Source organism: Dermacentor albipictus, chromosome 6, assembly GCF_038994185.2.
Source record: "Dermacentor albipictus isolate Rhodes 1998 colony chromosome 6, USDA_Dalb.pri_finalv2, whole genome shotgun sequence".
NCBI lineage: Eukaryota > Metazoa > Arthropoda > Arachnida > Ixodida > Ixodidae > Dermacentor > Dermacentor albipictus.
In genome coordinates, this window is record NC_091826.1 from 37,903,190 (window position 1) to 37,916,928 (window position 13,739).

Consider the following 13,739-nt stretch of genomic DNA (forward strand, 5'->3'; position numbering starts at 1 on the left):
CTTCGCTAGTTCGTCCAGCGACATGTCATGCGCAAATTTCTAAAATGCCGAAAACACATCACTCTTCTCTGTTGCTGTTAACTTCAACGTGTGAAATAACTTATCTTTTGTAATAAACTGTCGGGATGAAACCAGCGGGCCATTGTTGCCAACCTACTCAGAAACATGGAAAGATGTCTTTTTTTATTTGAATTGCGCGGGTGCTCAAAACGTGATTTTGCCACCGTCGTCGTCGTGCTGTCACGGTATTGATGCGCCCATGCAGCCTGCACATGGAAGGGTAGACTGTCTCCAAAAATGCGCTGTGCGTCTATCTGCAAGTGGATGAACTCGTAACATTAGACAGTTTTAGTTTAGCGTACGCAACTTATAGCGTATGCTATACATCATAGTGTAGTGTACGCTAAGCAGCACACATTTTCAACAATTTTAGTTGGCCGGCGATATCTTCAGATCTCAGAGGCCATACGCCATTGTTGCAGCTATATCCCGCCTGTAGCGATAGGTGGCGCTGACATCTCGAATGTTTCTTTCGTTGGGCTTCGAGTCGTTCGAAACGAGAAGCGATCTCGAATACACCACGAGGTTATCCATAATACTCTGTCGTCGAAGCGGCCTGAAACTAAGCGAAAGCCATTTACACAGTCATTTGCTACGAACGAAGTGCATTTTACAAAAGCAACACCAAATTCAATTCGAAGCGGGCAGCCGGAACCGCCGCCATGTTTCACAGAAACCTCGCAAAAACGCTAACGCTAAGTCGTTTGTGTTGCGTACGGCCGCTATACCCGCTATTTTTTTTAGCGTTCAGCGCATGCGCACTGATGATCCGCTATTTTTTGGCGTACGCAATGGTATAGCGTACACTATGCTAAAACTGTCTATTGTGCTCAGTCGGCTCTGACAGAGCTGGGGCAGCATTCGAGCTTCCGCTGCTGGCATGAGTGCTGTGTACACGCACATTAGTGTTCCTGTGTGCAAACATTAGCCGTGTGCAAACCACACCTTGGGGCTCACACTGGACCGAGCAGAACGGCCAGTGAATGTCAAGGTAAATCCTTTCCCTGGGCGCCGACAAACGTTGATGGTTTTCCTTGGGTCTCATCTCTTGCACCGTCGAGATGCGACACCTTCGACGCCATTGGCAGTACTCCTCATCACAGCAGCTTCTGAGACGCCTTCAGTGTAGCGCTAAACCTTGTTATCGCTTTGAACGCTTTGCTTTCGTGCTAAACTGCGAATTTTTTACTGCCATCTCATTGTTGCTATAGCTTTGGCTCTGGCAGTAGGCTACTGCCAATGCTACGTGCACAGTTTTGATTTTTGCCTCCCACTGTAACTTGCAGGCAATTCTGGGGTCGATTTTCTCGGACGTGGGGTGCGCTTTAGAATTAAGTAAATGCGGTATTTCCCACAGTCGTGCTGGGTGTGGCAGTGCTAATGGAGGCAGGCATAAATTTGTCTCCTGCTTAGAGTGCTGGCTTGTCTGTTCTCGGGTGTCATGGCATCTAGCGGCAGATTTTGTGCCACATCAAGCCTGAAAAACGTTGCTCGCATGTTTTGTTAAAAGTGAGCTTGAGGTGGTGTAAAGATGCACAGTTCAGTGCAGCAAATTATAGTGACACCACCTTTCTCTACCAGTGCACTTTTCAGAAAGAGGAGAAAAACTGTGCGTCTTTCATGTTTCGCAGTTACACTTGGTAGAACCCATTTGTGGAACTGCAGAATTTGGCAAATTCAGCTGCGCCTTGCAGTAGAGAAAAGTCCCTTTTAATTTCTTTAGTGAAGAGCGGATGACTGCTATTGGTGTGCCTGATTTCTGACAGAACCCTCCAGTAAAGCAAATGCTTCATGAAAATCTGAGCACAGAATAGGTAATGGCTTGGGCAGGAAGTAGCATTGAGACATCTCTTGGATCAGCAATGCAATACTCAATGATTCACCCTTTCCTTTCTCTGTTGTACGTTTGTGCATCCTGTAACAGCATGGCATCTTTAGATAACATGTTTGCTTCATCTTAGCAATTCCCAGTGTCTGTCTTGTGACTTTTATTTTATGCACGTTCACAAGAGTACCATTAACCAAAAGTGAGAAGCAAGCGAGGTTACTTGTGACTGATTGTGCTGCCTGTGTGACTATTAAGTCGTTAGGGGAGCGACTTGCATGGTTCTGGTTGCATTACAAGCTAATTACTATGACTGTTCAGATAGCTAAATCATCTAATAAAATGAAATATAGTACAGTCGAACCTTGTTGTAATGAAGTTGTGTCTGACAAAAATACCGTGGTTATATCCAGTGCGTATTTGTTATAAGCACATGCGCTAATATCAGCAGGCAAAAAAAATGTCGCAATTGAGTGATTGCATAAACTGGAAGCGTGACACCTCCGACGAGCCAGCAAAGGTCTCCTGTCAATTTTGATGTCCTTTCAGCAACTCGCTGGGCCTATATATGGCATACGAGTAATCAGAAATTTTAAACATGCACTTTGCTTGACATATTTTTGTTGCCAGAATACATATTTCGAAAGAATAAATATTATATCAAGGTTTGACTGTATTCAGAAAATTTTGGCTGTAAATGTCAACTTGAATAGCGAATGTTTTCTTAAAAGAAAGAACCCACTACCAACTCCCCAAGCATTAATTGGTTGTGTGTTAAATGATAAAAGTTTTAAGTTGCACTATAGCGAAACAGCATAGACAAAGGCACGTGTGAAAAATGGACAGGACACGTGTCCTGTTTTTGTGTCCCATTGTCTGCACTGTTTTGCCATAATGTACGTAAGCCAACAAGCTCAGTTCAGAACATTTGTGTTAATCTGCTCCTATATCGGGAGGTGCAGTGCAAGATATGGTTGTATAGTAGAGCTGGTGGCATATTAGCATTCATGAAAGTTTTTTTCTAAGACCAGAAAATGTAGCAACAATGAAAGGCAAAGCCTGATGAAGACTCGCTACCATTGCTGTGCGGTTTAATATTAGGGTTGTGTACAATAATGGTGTTATATAAAAAGCAAAACCTAATCCTTGCGCACACAGTGTTACCGCGAGTGCAAGTTCAAGCCGCATTTGCCGGGCAGTCACTTTGCGCGGCGTTGAATGTGCCTTGTTAAGTTTGTTTTGATTTCAAAATTTAAGGACGACAAGTTAGAGAGTATTGCATTCAGGCAGGGTACTAGCAGAGACATGTGCTTTAATACGAGAGGACGTATCCAAGAGCAACGGTGTTGGTGGCGATCTTGCAGGGCTGTGCTTCAACCATAGCATACTGAAAGGATCCTTTCATTGCAAGTCTCTTTGACAAAGAGAAACGTACTGAAATACCTTTAACACATTCACTGCGACAGCATTTGTGAAGTCTTAATTCCCATGCATCGTGAGTCACCAGGAAGTCGTGCTCCTAGGAAACTTCCTCAAGGGGCAGAGAGATGGCGCCCCGATGCATCAGATCAGAAACAACAAGCGTTCTTTTTTCTCTCCGTTGATTTCTAGTAATGACATGCGCAAAGCAGGAAAACCCGGCACAGCTGTACAGTGGAAAGTGAGTCCCATGACTCACCCGTGATCCACATTGCAGTCAACGTGTTCATAATTATAGATCTTTGGACATGTTACAGCAGCAGAGGGGCAGAGTACAACCTGTCATCCAAATATGAGTTCTACGCACTTCAATAAAGGCACTGGTGATGTTATTCGCTGGATGTGCCTTCCGATGTTTAGGTGTATGTCTGCACTAGTACCTCTCGGCTAATGCTAAAACTGTCTACTCTCTTAAGTGCCAGTCAGGGCCTGTGCTCACAAAACTTCTTTTAGGCTGCCCTCAGTGGGCTGTCAGTGCGGTGATGGTTTCATCGTGCTGATTGCTTCTGTGGCTAATGGGTGCCCGAACATTCCCCACCAAGGCCATTAGGGGAAGTTTTGTGAATGTGGGCTATGATAATGTAATTATTCTTCAAATTCCTTTCCTTTTTGCACCTTGCGAGTCCTGCTCATGTAGCCGTCACATTATCGCTGTAATTGGCTATCTGGTTTCACCAAGCTTCCCACGTTACCATTGGATTGGCTGGCCATGATTGGTGCGCAATAAGCGAGGAATAGAATCGAACGAAAGGAATAGCTGCATTGTGCCGCTAATTGGCTTTACAAGTTTTTTCTTTTTTTACACTGTGCTGCCTATGTGCTTGGTCAAAAGTCTCGCCTGCACTCGGCTGCTTTTTTACCTTTCTGACCATTTTTTTCCCTCCCACCTCTCCCCGCCTCCTCCACTGTTTCTTTCCACGCTCCCTTCGTCCTCGCAGGGTGGAGTGCAGAGGTGATAAATTGCTGGGACTGCTTGTCTTTTGCTACGACCCCTCTCTTCCCACCTGTGCAGCGGCAGCTCGGCTCATACAAAACCACGCAGAGTGAATGCCTTTGGAATGCCTCGGCTTCGCTTGCGGGTTGGACGCTTTGGCCCCCCCCCTCCTACCCCCCTGCTGCTGCTGCTGTTGCTGTTCCTTCAGTGCACCTTTGATCGCTTTGGTCTGGTCACATCGTCTGACGCCGACGCCTGAAGATGAGAGAAGGTAGTGCCATGAACACGTCTGCCGTGAGGAGGACTCTCAGAGGCTTTGTTTGTCCTGAATAATAGTGTGAACGTAACACTAAAACATCAGGCTGGGACTGGCATGTTTTACTGCTGACATTGCATACTGGTGACTATTTTCAGACTGTAGTGGTTCAGTGATGCCAGGAAAGCAACAGAGATAAGATAGAGAAGGTGGTAATGTACATCCAATCCCCGAAGCAGCCCTCTGTGATGTCACAGGTTCCGGAAACATCCTGCACGGGCTAACAATTGCCATTTAGAAAAATGCTGTATCTTTATGGCTATGACAGCTCCATGAATATAATGTGAGGGACAACGTTTTGCAACTCAGTGAAAACATTTTTGCGTAGCTGTACTTGTAGGTTTAAAAGAAGAAAAAAACGTTAATCACAGGCTTATGAGCCATATGGGCTGTGGCTAATGGTTAGTGCTGTATGCAAGGACATGCTGCTTTGGAATGCATGTGCTTTGGGCAACTGCTTCCAAATAGTTCAGGTTTCATAAACGCTGAACTGCTTTGAGCTCTTGCTTTCTTTCCACATCCCGTTACATTCATCTGTATTCTCTCCATGCCATTGAAATTGGCCTTTTTGCGAAACTCAGTGGTCTGGTGTTGAAGCCTCCTGCTGCTGTTTTCTATAAGTGTGAAATTTTGAGGAAAGAAGAACACTAGCTTCGCTGTAATGAGAGCATGATTGCAGATTTAATGTGACGGGCTTTCTCAAGCTGCTAGTTACACTTGAAAAAAAAACTTGAGTTATATTCATGCGAATGGATTACTAACTTTTGCAGCTCAGAAACAAAGGTAAGCTTAACCGCACATTTTTTAGGGGGGACTTCTTTCTAGAGAAAAGTGAGCGAAATTTGTGAGGAGACCACAGAAACTGTGACATCACACTGTGGCATCATCAACATAAGAGTTTGAACCTTACATTAGCCTCCTATTGCCCTTGGAAGTCTTTTGTTTTTTACAAAACAAGCACAAAATGAATTTTGAGCCATAATCTCTTATACCCCTGTCACACTGGGAGTTTTAATGTCATTCGAATCGAAGGGCATTCAGGGCAACGAATTTCATTCGCCCGCGGAGGTGCTACACTCGAAAAATTCATTTGGTGGCAATATCAATGGCGATGATTCCGAAAAAAACGTGGCAACTAAACTAAAACAAGGTAGGTATAAAGTGCTTGCATAATCAATCCATATATTTAAATATATTTTTGGGATGTCACTTCACTGAAAAAAAATATATTTTAGTAATGCGTAAAAAAAAGTTCTATTTCAGACTATGTGGCCACTATGAGTTGAAACAAGGCTTAGCCACCTGAGTAGCCGATAAATTGAAAACAAACAAAATGACTGACATGGCGACGCTAAGTTGCAGGAGGTGAAGTGATTAGTTGCTGCATACTTTGCATTATGAGCTAGGCTTAATAATCAGAGGAAGTGATTAGACGTGTTATGGCCGACGAGCACAGTGGCGGCGGCATGGGCAGCGGCCAGACGCTGCTGAGCTGGAGAGTAACAAATTTTGCGACAGCCTGCCGCACAGATTTTGTCTCTTTAAAGTAACAAGTCCATCAAAACACGCAAATGTTATTATTTCTATAAGTGTATGGTTTTCAATTTACAAATGCTGTGTCCTGTTTTGCTTTGTTTCTGGGTTTGAGAGTACACATTCGCTCCGAGTGCAAAGCCGAATGAGTTTCATGAACTCATTCAATTGCCGAAGTCATTCGGTGCTAATGGCATTAAATATTGCTGTGTAGCTACTGAATAATGTCGTTCGATGCTAATGCCATTCGGTTCGAATGACATTAAAAACGCCCAGTGTGACAGGGGTATTACTCTAGTGCAACTTAGCATTAAATTTCAGCCTTGCTTTAAAAGCAGTATTGGCAGTGGTGGCATTCCTGCTCACATAAGGGGCAGAAGATGCAGTGCATGCATTTGGGTTGCAGCTATACCTCATGGAGTGAAATGAGAGTATGACCTGCTTGTACATCTTTAAATGTGGTGTGCACCTTCTAGGGTGTAATCTTGTTATGGAAATGCAATTGTCTTTAGCGCTCATTCACACCGGTGACTTCAGGTCACGCGACTGACTGCGACTGGCGACCAAAAGCGACTAGAGGCGGCCGATGTTTGCATTGGCAAGTGCGACCGGTCATTCACCACGCCGGAACGCCCTGTGATATGTCGTTTACGTTTGCTTGCAAGGCCATTGCCCCGTAATAAAAGCGGCATCATATACAGACGTCCTGTTTCTGCACACCTGATTGGTTCAGCAGTTTCGCAACTGCAGTCACACAACTGAAAAATCGAGCAGCTATAACGTAAAACTGTTCCAAACATTTCTATTCCAATTCTGAAATCAGCCCTCTGTGATTGGTCAAAAACATTTTTGGACCACCTCCCCTCCACCTGTCTGTCACGCGACGTCACGAAAACCGCGATAGCTCCCCATTTGATATGACGTGTACACACTGCTTATGCATAATTTGACCGAACAAAACAAAGATAGTTATTTCTGATTCGACGCCGTTTTGCCATTAGCCTTCGGCTATTGGTCAAAAGTTTCTGGGCTGCACCCGCTTCACCTACCTCTCGCGCGACGTCACAAAGCCACAAAACCTTACTGCGTCAAAGTGACGTGTATGCATTAAAAATGCATTAAAATGCCGAACAAAACTGAATTTTCTTCTGAATAGCCATAGGAATAAAACTTTTTGCGTGGCCGTGTAATGTTTTCGAGAACTTTCAGCACGTTTACGACCTCATTCTGCCAACTCTTCTTTGCTGAGGATCCGTTTCAGCGTCATTCTTAAGCTTCCGTTGCGTGCCGCCGCGATTGTCGACGAGCCGCTGCAAGTTAAGTAAGAGAAAGCGGACCAATCGCAGAAATGGGCACCAGCCTCTTCCTCTGATTATCGATTTTCAGTGCAGTGGCTCGGCCCCATCGAATTCCTCTCCACTTGAGCGTGCTCCTCGCCTCTTGTCAGCCAATTAGGTAAGACAAGCCGCTCAGTGTAAGCAATGTTATTCGTTTTTCAGGCAAACAAAAGTGACCTCCTATGAACGAGGGGAGCATTTGATTGGTCTGTTCAGACAACCCTGCGGGTGACCGCCTAATGCTTGCATCGGAGGTTACGCAAATTTGACTTACATCAAATTTGCGTAACCTCCGATGCAATGGTGCAATGATGCAATGGTGCAATGATGCAATGGTCGCTTTTCAAGAAAAGCGACCATTTGCGATGAACTTGGTTGTGCAACCACTGTCAGCCACTGGTGTGAATGAGCCTTTAGTCGTGTAAATTTCCTTTCTTTAACACTGTGCGCTTAGTACTTTTTTAGTACTTAGTACTTTAGTACTTTGTACTTTAGTGCTTAGTACTTTTTTGTGTGCTTAGTACTTTTTTTTTGTCAGGAACAGTAAGGGAAGCAGACTTGCAAGTTGGGCTAGTTGAGAAGCATTTATGTAAAAAAAAAGAAACTTTATGATGATAATATGCGTAAAAGTGGGACAAAGAAGTACAGATTGTTTCGTTCCTGTCTATATTATTAACCATCACATAGTTTTTTTTTATATTAAGGTATGCTGAGACGCACATGATGTTCCTGACAATGAAGTGCTGGGCATGCAGTGTTTTAATTTAAGACAGAAATAGACACAAATACTTTGAGTCCAAAGTTGCGGGGGGAGCCCAAAGTTGCTGAAGCCAAGCTGCCAAAAGAATATATCTTTCAGAGGACTGTGCGGTACGAAAAGTGTGGTTTGGTGTTCTAAGTGCAGACTACAAGCTTAGTGTAAAGATGTAGACTACCAAGGAATAGTGGTTACACTGTTTCTTGAGTCATTAGGACAGGCAGCACCTGTGTGATGTCATGCTGTGTTTCAACCCTTTCTCTCTCTTTTTTTTAAATTTTATTTTCTTGTGCCAATTTTGTTCTAAATCGTTGCCTTCATGCAGTAGTCACCGTTAGGCCAGAAAGGCGTATGTAGATGCTGTAACCTCTTGTGGGGTGTCTACGTTCAATTCATATTGAGCATTGTCCAAACCATACCATCAATACTCTTTTGTAGGTGTTTCATGCCACGTGCTCTATATTAATTGGAGATGCACTTTTTGAGTCAAGGATGATGTATGCGGTGGTTTGTTGCCACGACCGACACCTTCAACCATGCAGCTCTCTGACCACTAGATTTTATCAATGTGTTTTTAAAGCCTTGTTTGTAGTAAATTATGTAAATTTCATACTGCGTGTCTTTGTAAATGTGTAATAAGAGTATTCTTAGAAGAAAAAAAAAAAAGCTTAGAATGTTTCGCTGCTGTCGAAGTTCGAAGTGCCGAGAACCTTTCTAGTGGAATGGAAGCTTCTTCTGGCAGCTGTTGCTTGAATAATGGAGATGAACGGCACAGCATCGTTGGATTTTACTTTATTAAGACCTGGACAGGAGAAAGTTGAGCTTGTAAGGCGTGGGGAGCAACCCCAGAATGATGAGTCATCAGAGTACTGCTTTGCTTATGCTATTGTACTGTAACTGTTTGTGTAATACGCGAGAAGCAAAAGCTTAACACCTGTGTTTGATAGAACCCCATGAACCGTCTGCTCGTTGAAAAGAGAGCTCGCTTCATTGTACGTATGCTAGCCTGACGCATCAACGGGAGTTCACCGTGAAAAGAAGTTTGCATTGTGAAAGTATAGTGCTGAAGCGAGTGCAAAGTCAGTAACGGTTTAACTGTGGTGTTAGACAAGTTTTGAGTTTGATCAAAGATGAAGTTTTCTTTCCTTCTTTATTTCCCGCGTGATGCAACTTTTGAGGTGAGCACTCGATCAGACGATTCCTTGTACAGGCACCACTGGTTTTGTTTGGACAATATCCTGGTGCGCTTGCAACTCTCGACGTCTCAAGCAAGGCAGGAAAAGAAAGGTTTGCTTCAGGTCAACCTCGGCTTTCTGCCTTTCTCGGTTTTGCTGTATGCATACGAGAACATATCTGTAACGCCATATGTGCGTCTACCTTTTTACTGTACAGGATTTCGCTGTGTTAGTTCTTCAGTGACGTTTAGCTTGTGAGGCCTAGTCGAATTGAAGCGATGGACGGCACATGGAGTGCACGATCGTGCCATTTAATTGGCAATGCTCGAGCAGCACGTTGAGTTTTGTTAGTGCAGCTGCCAAGGTAATGATGCCGCGTGAGTTAGCCAGTCAGAAGCGCCCACCAAATGGAACGCCATACTCCGGAGTCCCACTAAGCGTCTTTATTTGTGCCGACTGTGGTTTATAAGTTATTTAATGAGGCACTGCCTCTTTCTTTCGTCACTGCACGTGACATTTCTTGCAACTACAATGTGTGATTGTGTGTTGTACAGCTGATGTCGGCACGAGAGTTCTTTAGGGCCACCTAAGTGTATTGTGTGTGCGTGCATGTGTGTGTGTGTTTTAAGAATGTATTCTGGGGCGTGTGAGCAGCACATGGCTTTTTTTTTTTTTCAAGTTTCTTTCAATGCTGTGAGGAAGGATCCCTTCTCAAAGCCATCGCATTGAAAGTACCAATACAGGCCACCCTGTGCACTTCGAGTCAACGCACTGTGTAGTCACGCTCACTCCTTAATTCTTGCCAGCTTGGTAGCTATGCACTTGATGAAGTGTCATCAGAGAACGCTTGTTGACGTGGTTTGTTGCACTTAGCCTGAGACAAAGGTCCGGCTCAACGGACATTGTCGTCGTGGCTTGGAGGAAGGGTCATGCGCCCCTTAATCAGCGCAAACGGTCGCTCCATGATTTTTCTCTGTTTTGAGCAGCAAAATGTGATCGGGGGAGGTTGTCCGCAGCTGTACCGTGTACTTAAGTAGTGCCAAAGTTTCTGTTACCACTCGTCATCTCAAAAACATGACATTCGCCGTAGAACTTTGCACCTCAGCTCTCTGTTCTCCCAGAAGTGCGACTGGAACGTCTTCCAATTTAGGCCTGTACCAAGTGGCGCCCGAAAAGCAGTGGCCTGTGTTGATCTCCGAAGCCATGCAGTTCAGCAGCGTGTCTCCGCAAATTGTTCTGTTTGGTTTGCTGATGATCATGGTACAAAATGCAGGGCCTTTATTAGTATGCACATGTAAGGTCTCATTAGCAACTTGCTTCTTAATCAGGGCATGCACACAGATGTCTAGTGTTCTTAGGTTGACAGTCCTGGAACATAAGTTTATAGTCCGTTGTCGTAAATATATTTAGCTACTACTTTGTTGCCAGAGCAAAGATGGGAGACAAGTGTTCGTTTGCCCTTGTAGTTAAGCAGCACGGTATGTTTATGTGCTGAAACCCAACTAGCCCAACCAATGGATTCCTTAACTTTAGCATTTATTGCTACTTACAATAACTCTCAAACATGCACCACTCTGTAGCTAACAGCCGCTATGGTACGCAGATATAAGCTTGTGATCTGTAGTCTACAATTGAGGTATGCAAATGCAAAATGTCTGGAACGGCACTACTTTGGAAGAGACAAAAACAAGCTTGCTTGCCTGTGCCATGCCCATGCAAGCCTCTGGTCCTTCAGTCACGCTTCACTCTGTAGCAGTGGTTTACATCGGGTGTTTTGCAAAGTGTCAATCTGAAGCAAGGCTTTCAAGTTCAGTGCGTGCAATCTTAGGTAAATGCTTTTCATTGAGCAATTCCCATCCGGGATCTAGCAAGGCTTCTTCAGGTGTAGCTGCCATCGCTGATTGCATAATGACCACAAAGAGACAGCGATTTGTCTTCCTCCACGCCGCTGTGGTCAACCTGATTTTTAAAGCCATGTTTCTTTCTTTTTTTTTTACCATTTGGAATGGTAATAGAAACTGAATTAGTTGTAGGCACTGTATCTTGCTGGACTGCAGGAAATCAGGGCTTGAGTAACGAGCAACAAGATGTGGACAAATGCTTGAGCATAATATCAGTGTTATGCCAAATCTGTTTGTTGTGTTTTTTTACATTTCTTCCCCTGCTATTATGTTTCAAAGAGGCATACGAGTGCAAGGCCTTGTAGCTATTGTCAGCACATCAATCTTGCAGTCCGATTGAAGGCACTTTGCTTAAAAGAGAGGGGAATTGCATTGGCTGAGGTTGATAATTCATTGTTTGCTTCCAAAAGGAACGCACCTGCAAGGCTTAGCTAGTGTTTTGTGCAGTTGTTCCATCAGCTGGGCTTGACCACTCATTTTTTGGGCCACACACATAAATTGCAGCAAGCATCACAGCCTTCAAGGCTGCCTTGGGGACAGTGCTGTCATGTGTTTCTGTGGTCAGAGAAAAAATTTCACTTTGTCGAATGTATTGTAAGAGGCACAAACTGTAGTTGGCTATATTTATATAGGTTGTTGGCATTGTGAATTTTTAGGTGCCTCACGAGTTGGTTTGAGTCTGTGTAACTGCATTCCCAGATAAGCTGGCCCATTCCTGATTCATAATGGCAGCTGAGCATGGAAGTCGAGTGTAGTTTCCTTTTTTTTTTCTCTTCTTTAGTTGCACATCCTGCAATCTTCACGTTGAATACACTTCAAACTATTGCTAGTCAGCTCATGTCGTGGGCACCAGTGTGTATCACCGTCTTAGATGAGTGCAACCCCCTGAAACGTGTGCAGAAAGGCGAATTAAGAGGTCGCCTGATGTACCTAACACTAGCCACAGCTGAAGCCAATTCTCACGGCACTTTGTGCCACTTATGTACAGTTGTGCTGAGCTGTTGCCGTGCAACAGGCTCGCTGTGACAATGAGATAAAATCGTGAAGTGCACTACGCCGATAGCCCAGTAGTACAGCAAGTGTCAGCAAATCGAGTAGCATGAGGCTGCTCCTTCCAGCACTGCAGGTAGCCGGAGCTCTTTTCAGTTCCACCGTTTGTGAAGCTTCACTTTGAAATTCAGCCATCACCTGTGACCATGCTTAACAGCATGCAGACCACGGCGCCCCCGCAGGACTGTAGAACAGATTTCCAGTTGTGCCAGGCGTCAAGCATTTGGCAGCAGCCATCAGTTACCTCACACTGGCGGAGACGGTGCGACAATCGTTAAGACTTTAAATTCTAGGAAAATGCAGCTTCACAGGTTGCGGCATTGGCAAAAGCTGTGGAGAGCATAACTGGCGTTTATAATTGGAACAAAATGTTGTCGTACAGCACTGAGTACAGTAGAGGGAAAAAAAAAAAAAGCTGATATAACTTTTGTGGCCGTGGCACCATTTGGTATGTTTCCATGCTGCACATGGGGGATGGTGTCAGAAGCAGATGGCATCACAAGTTATTTCTCATGATGTCATGAGAAATAACTGTCTATTTGCTTTTCAGTTTGCCAGTGATGTGCGAGCTTTGTGGACGTTTTTCATAGGGAATTAAATTGCTGAATTGTTTACCACCATGCATTGCATCGCCTGCACTTGAATGATGTGTGTATTAAAGAAAAGTCAAAGTCCCTCCGCACGTTCTTGCCCGATACCGCGGGGCCATGGCCCTACTGCTTTGTCAATATGCGTTCACAAATGTGCTTTTGTTTTCCCGTGAGTCAATTACGAGCTTTGTAAAAAAAATATTTGCTTGTCATTAAAAAAAGGGGGGGAGGGGTGGAGCTGTCAAGCATCTTTCTGTACAGAGCTCCATGAACGGTCGGTCGTAAAGAGCCCTGCGATACTTTTGTGTGCTTCAGTAGCAGTGGATCACGTGTCGCTGCCACTTGTACTCAAACCCTGTGTCACTCTTTTTTTTTTTCATTGAGAAGTTGCTTTTGTTTTGCTAATTTTAACACGCTCAGTTGGCGCGCGCTGGCCGCCATTTGGGAAGTCTGCTAAAGACGGACCTGTGCCATATCACTGAGCACCACACTTCTGAAAGATCTTGATTGCATTGCTTTTGGTTCGCATGTTGAGAATAGCAATAAAAAAAAATGAACTAAAACATCCCTACTGGTGGTTGTCACGTGTCATTCTTATTGCCTACCGAATGATAACGTGTAGCGGCACCTGCGGACTGTGGCGCCATTCTGGGTGCCATTGGATTCTGCCATTTTGTAGAATCTTGCCATGCTAGTATTTGGAGCCGATCAGAGCTGCCAAGGTGGCAAATGGACAGTACGGTGGAACTTTTCTAACAGTCTCCACAGACACTGTGTACCCA

General features: G+C 44.4%; 1 protein-coding gene across 4 annotated transcripts in view; it reads left to right on the top strand.

The window, feature by feature from the left end:
• Positions 1 to 13,528, top strand: part of Naus (cortactin binding protein N-terminal like nausicaa) — a 32,728-nt gene extending 19,200 nt beyond the window's left edge. For all 4 annotated transcript variants that reach the window (XM_070540367.1, XM_070540369.1, XM_070540370.1 and 1 more), the window contains one exon: positions 4,303 to 13,528. In XM_070540367.1, the coding sequence (XP_070396468.1) occupies positions 4,303 to 4,411 (109 nt within the window). In that variant the 3' untranslated portion in view covers positions 4,412 to 13,528. The remainder of the gene's footprint in view (positions 1 to 4,302) is intronic.
• The last annotated feature ends 211 nt before the right edge of the window (positions 13,529 to 13,739 follow it).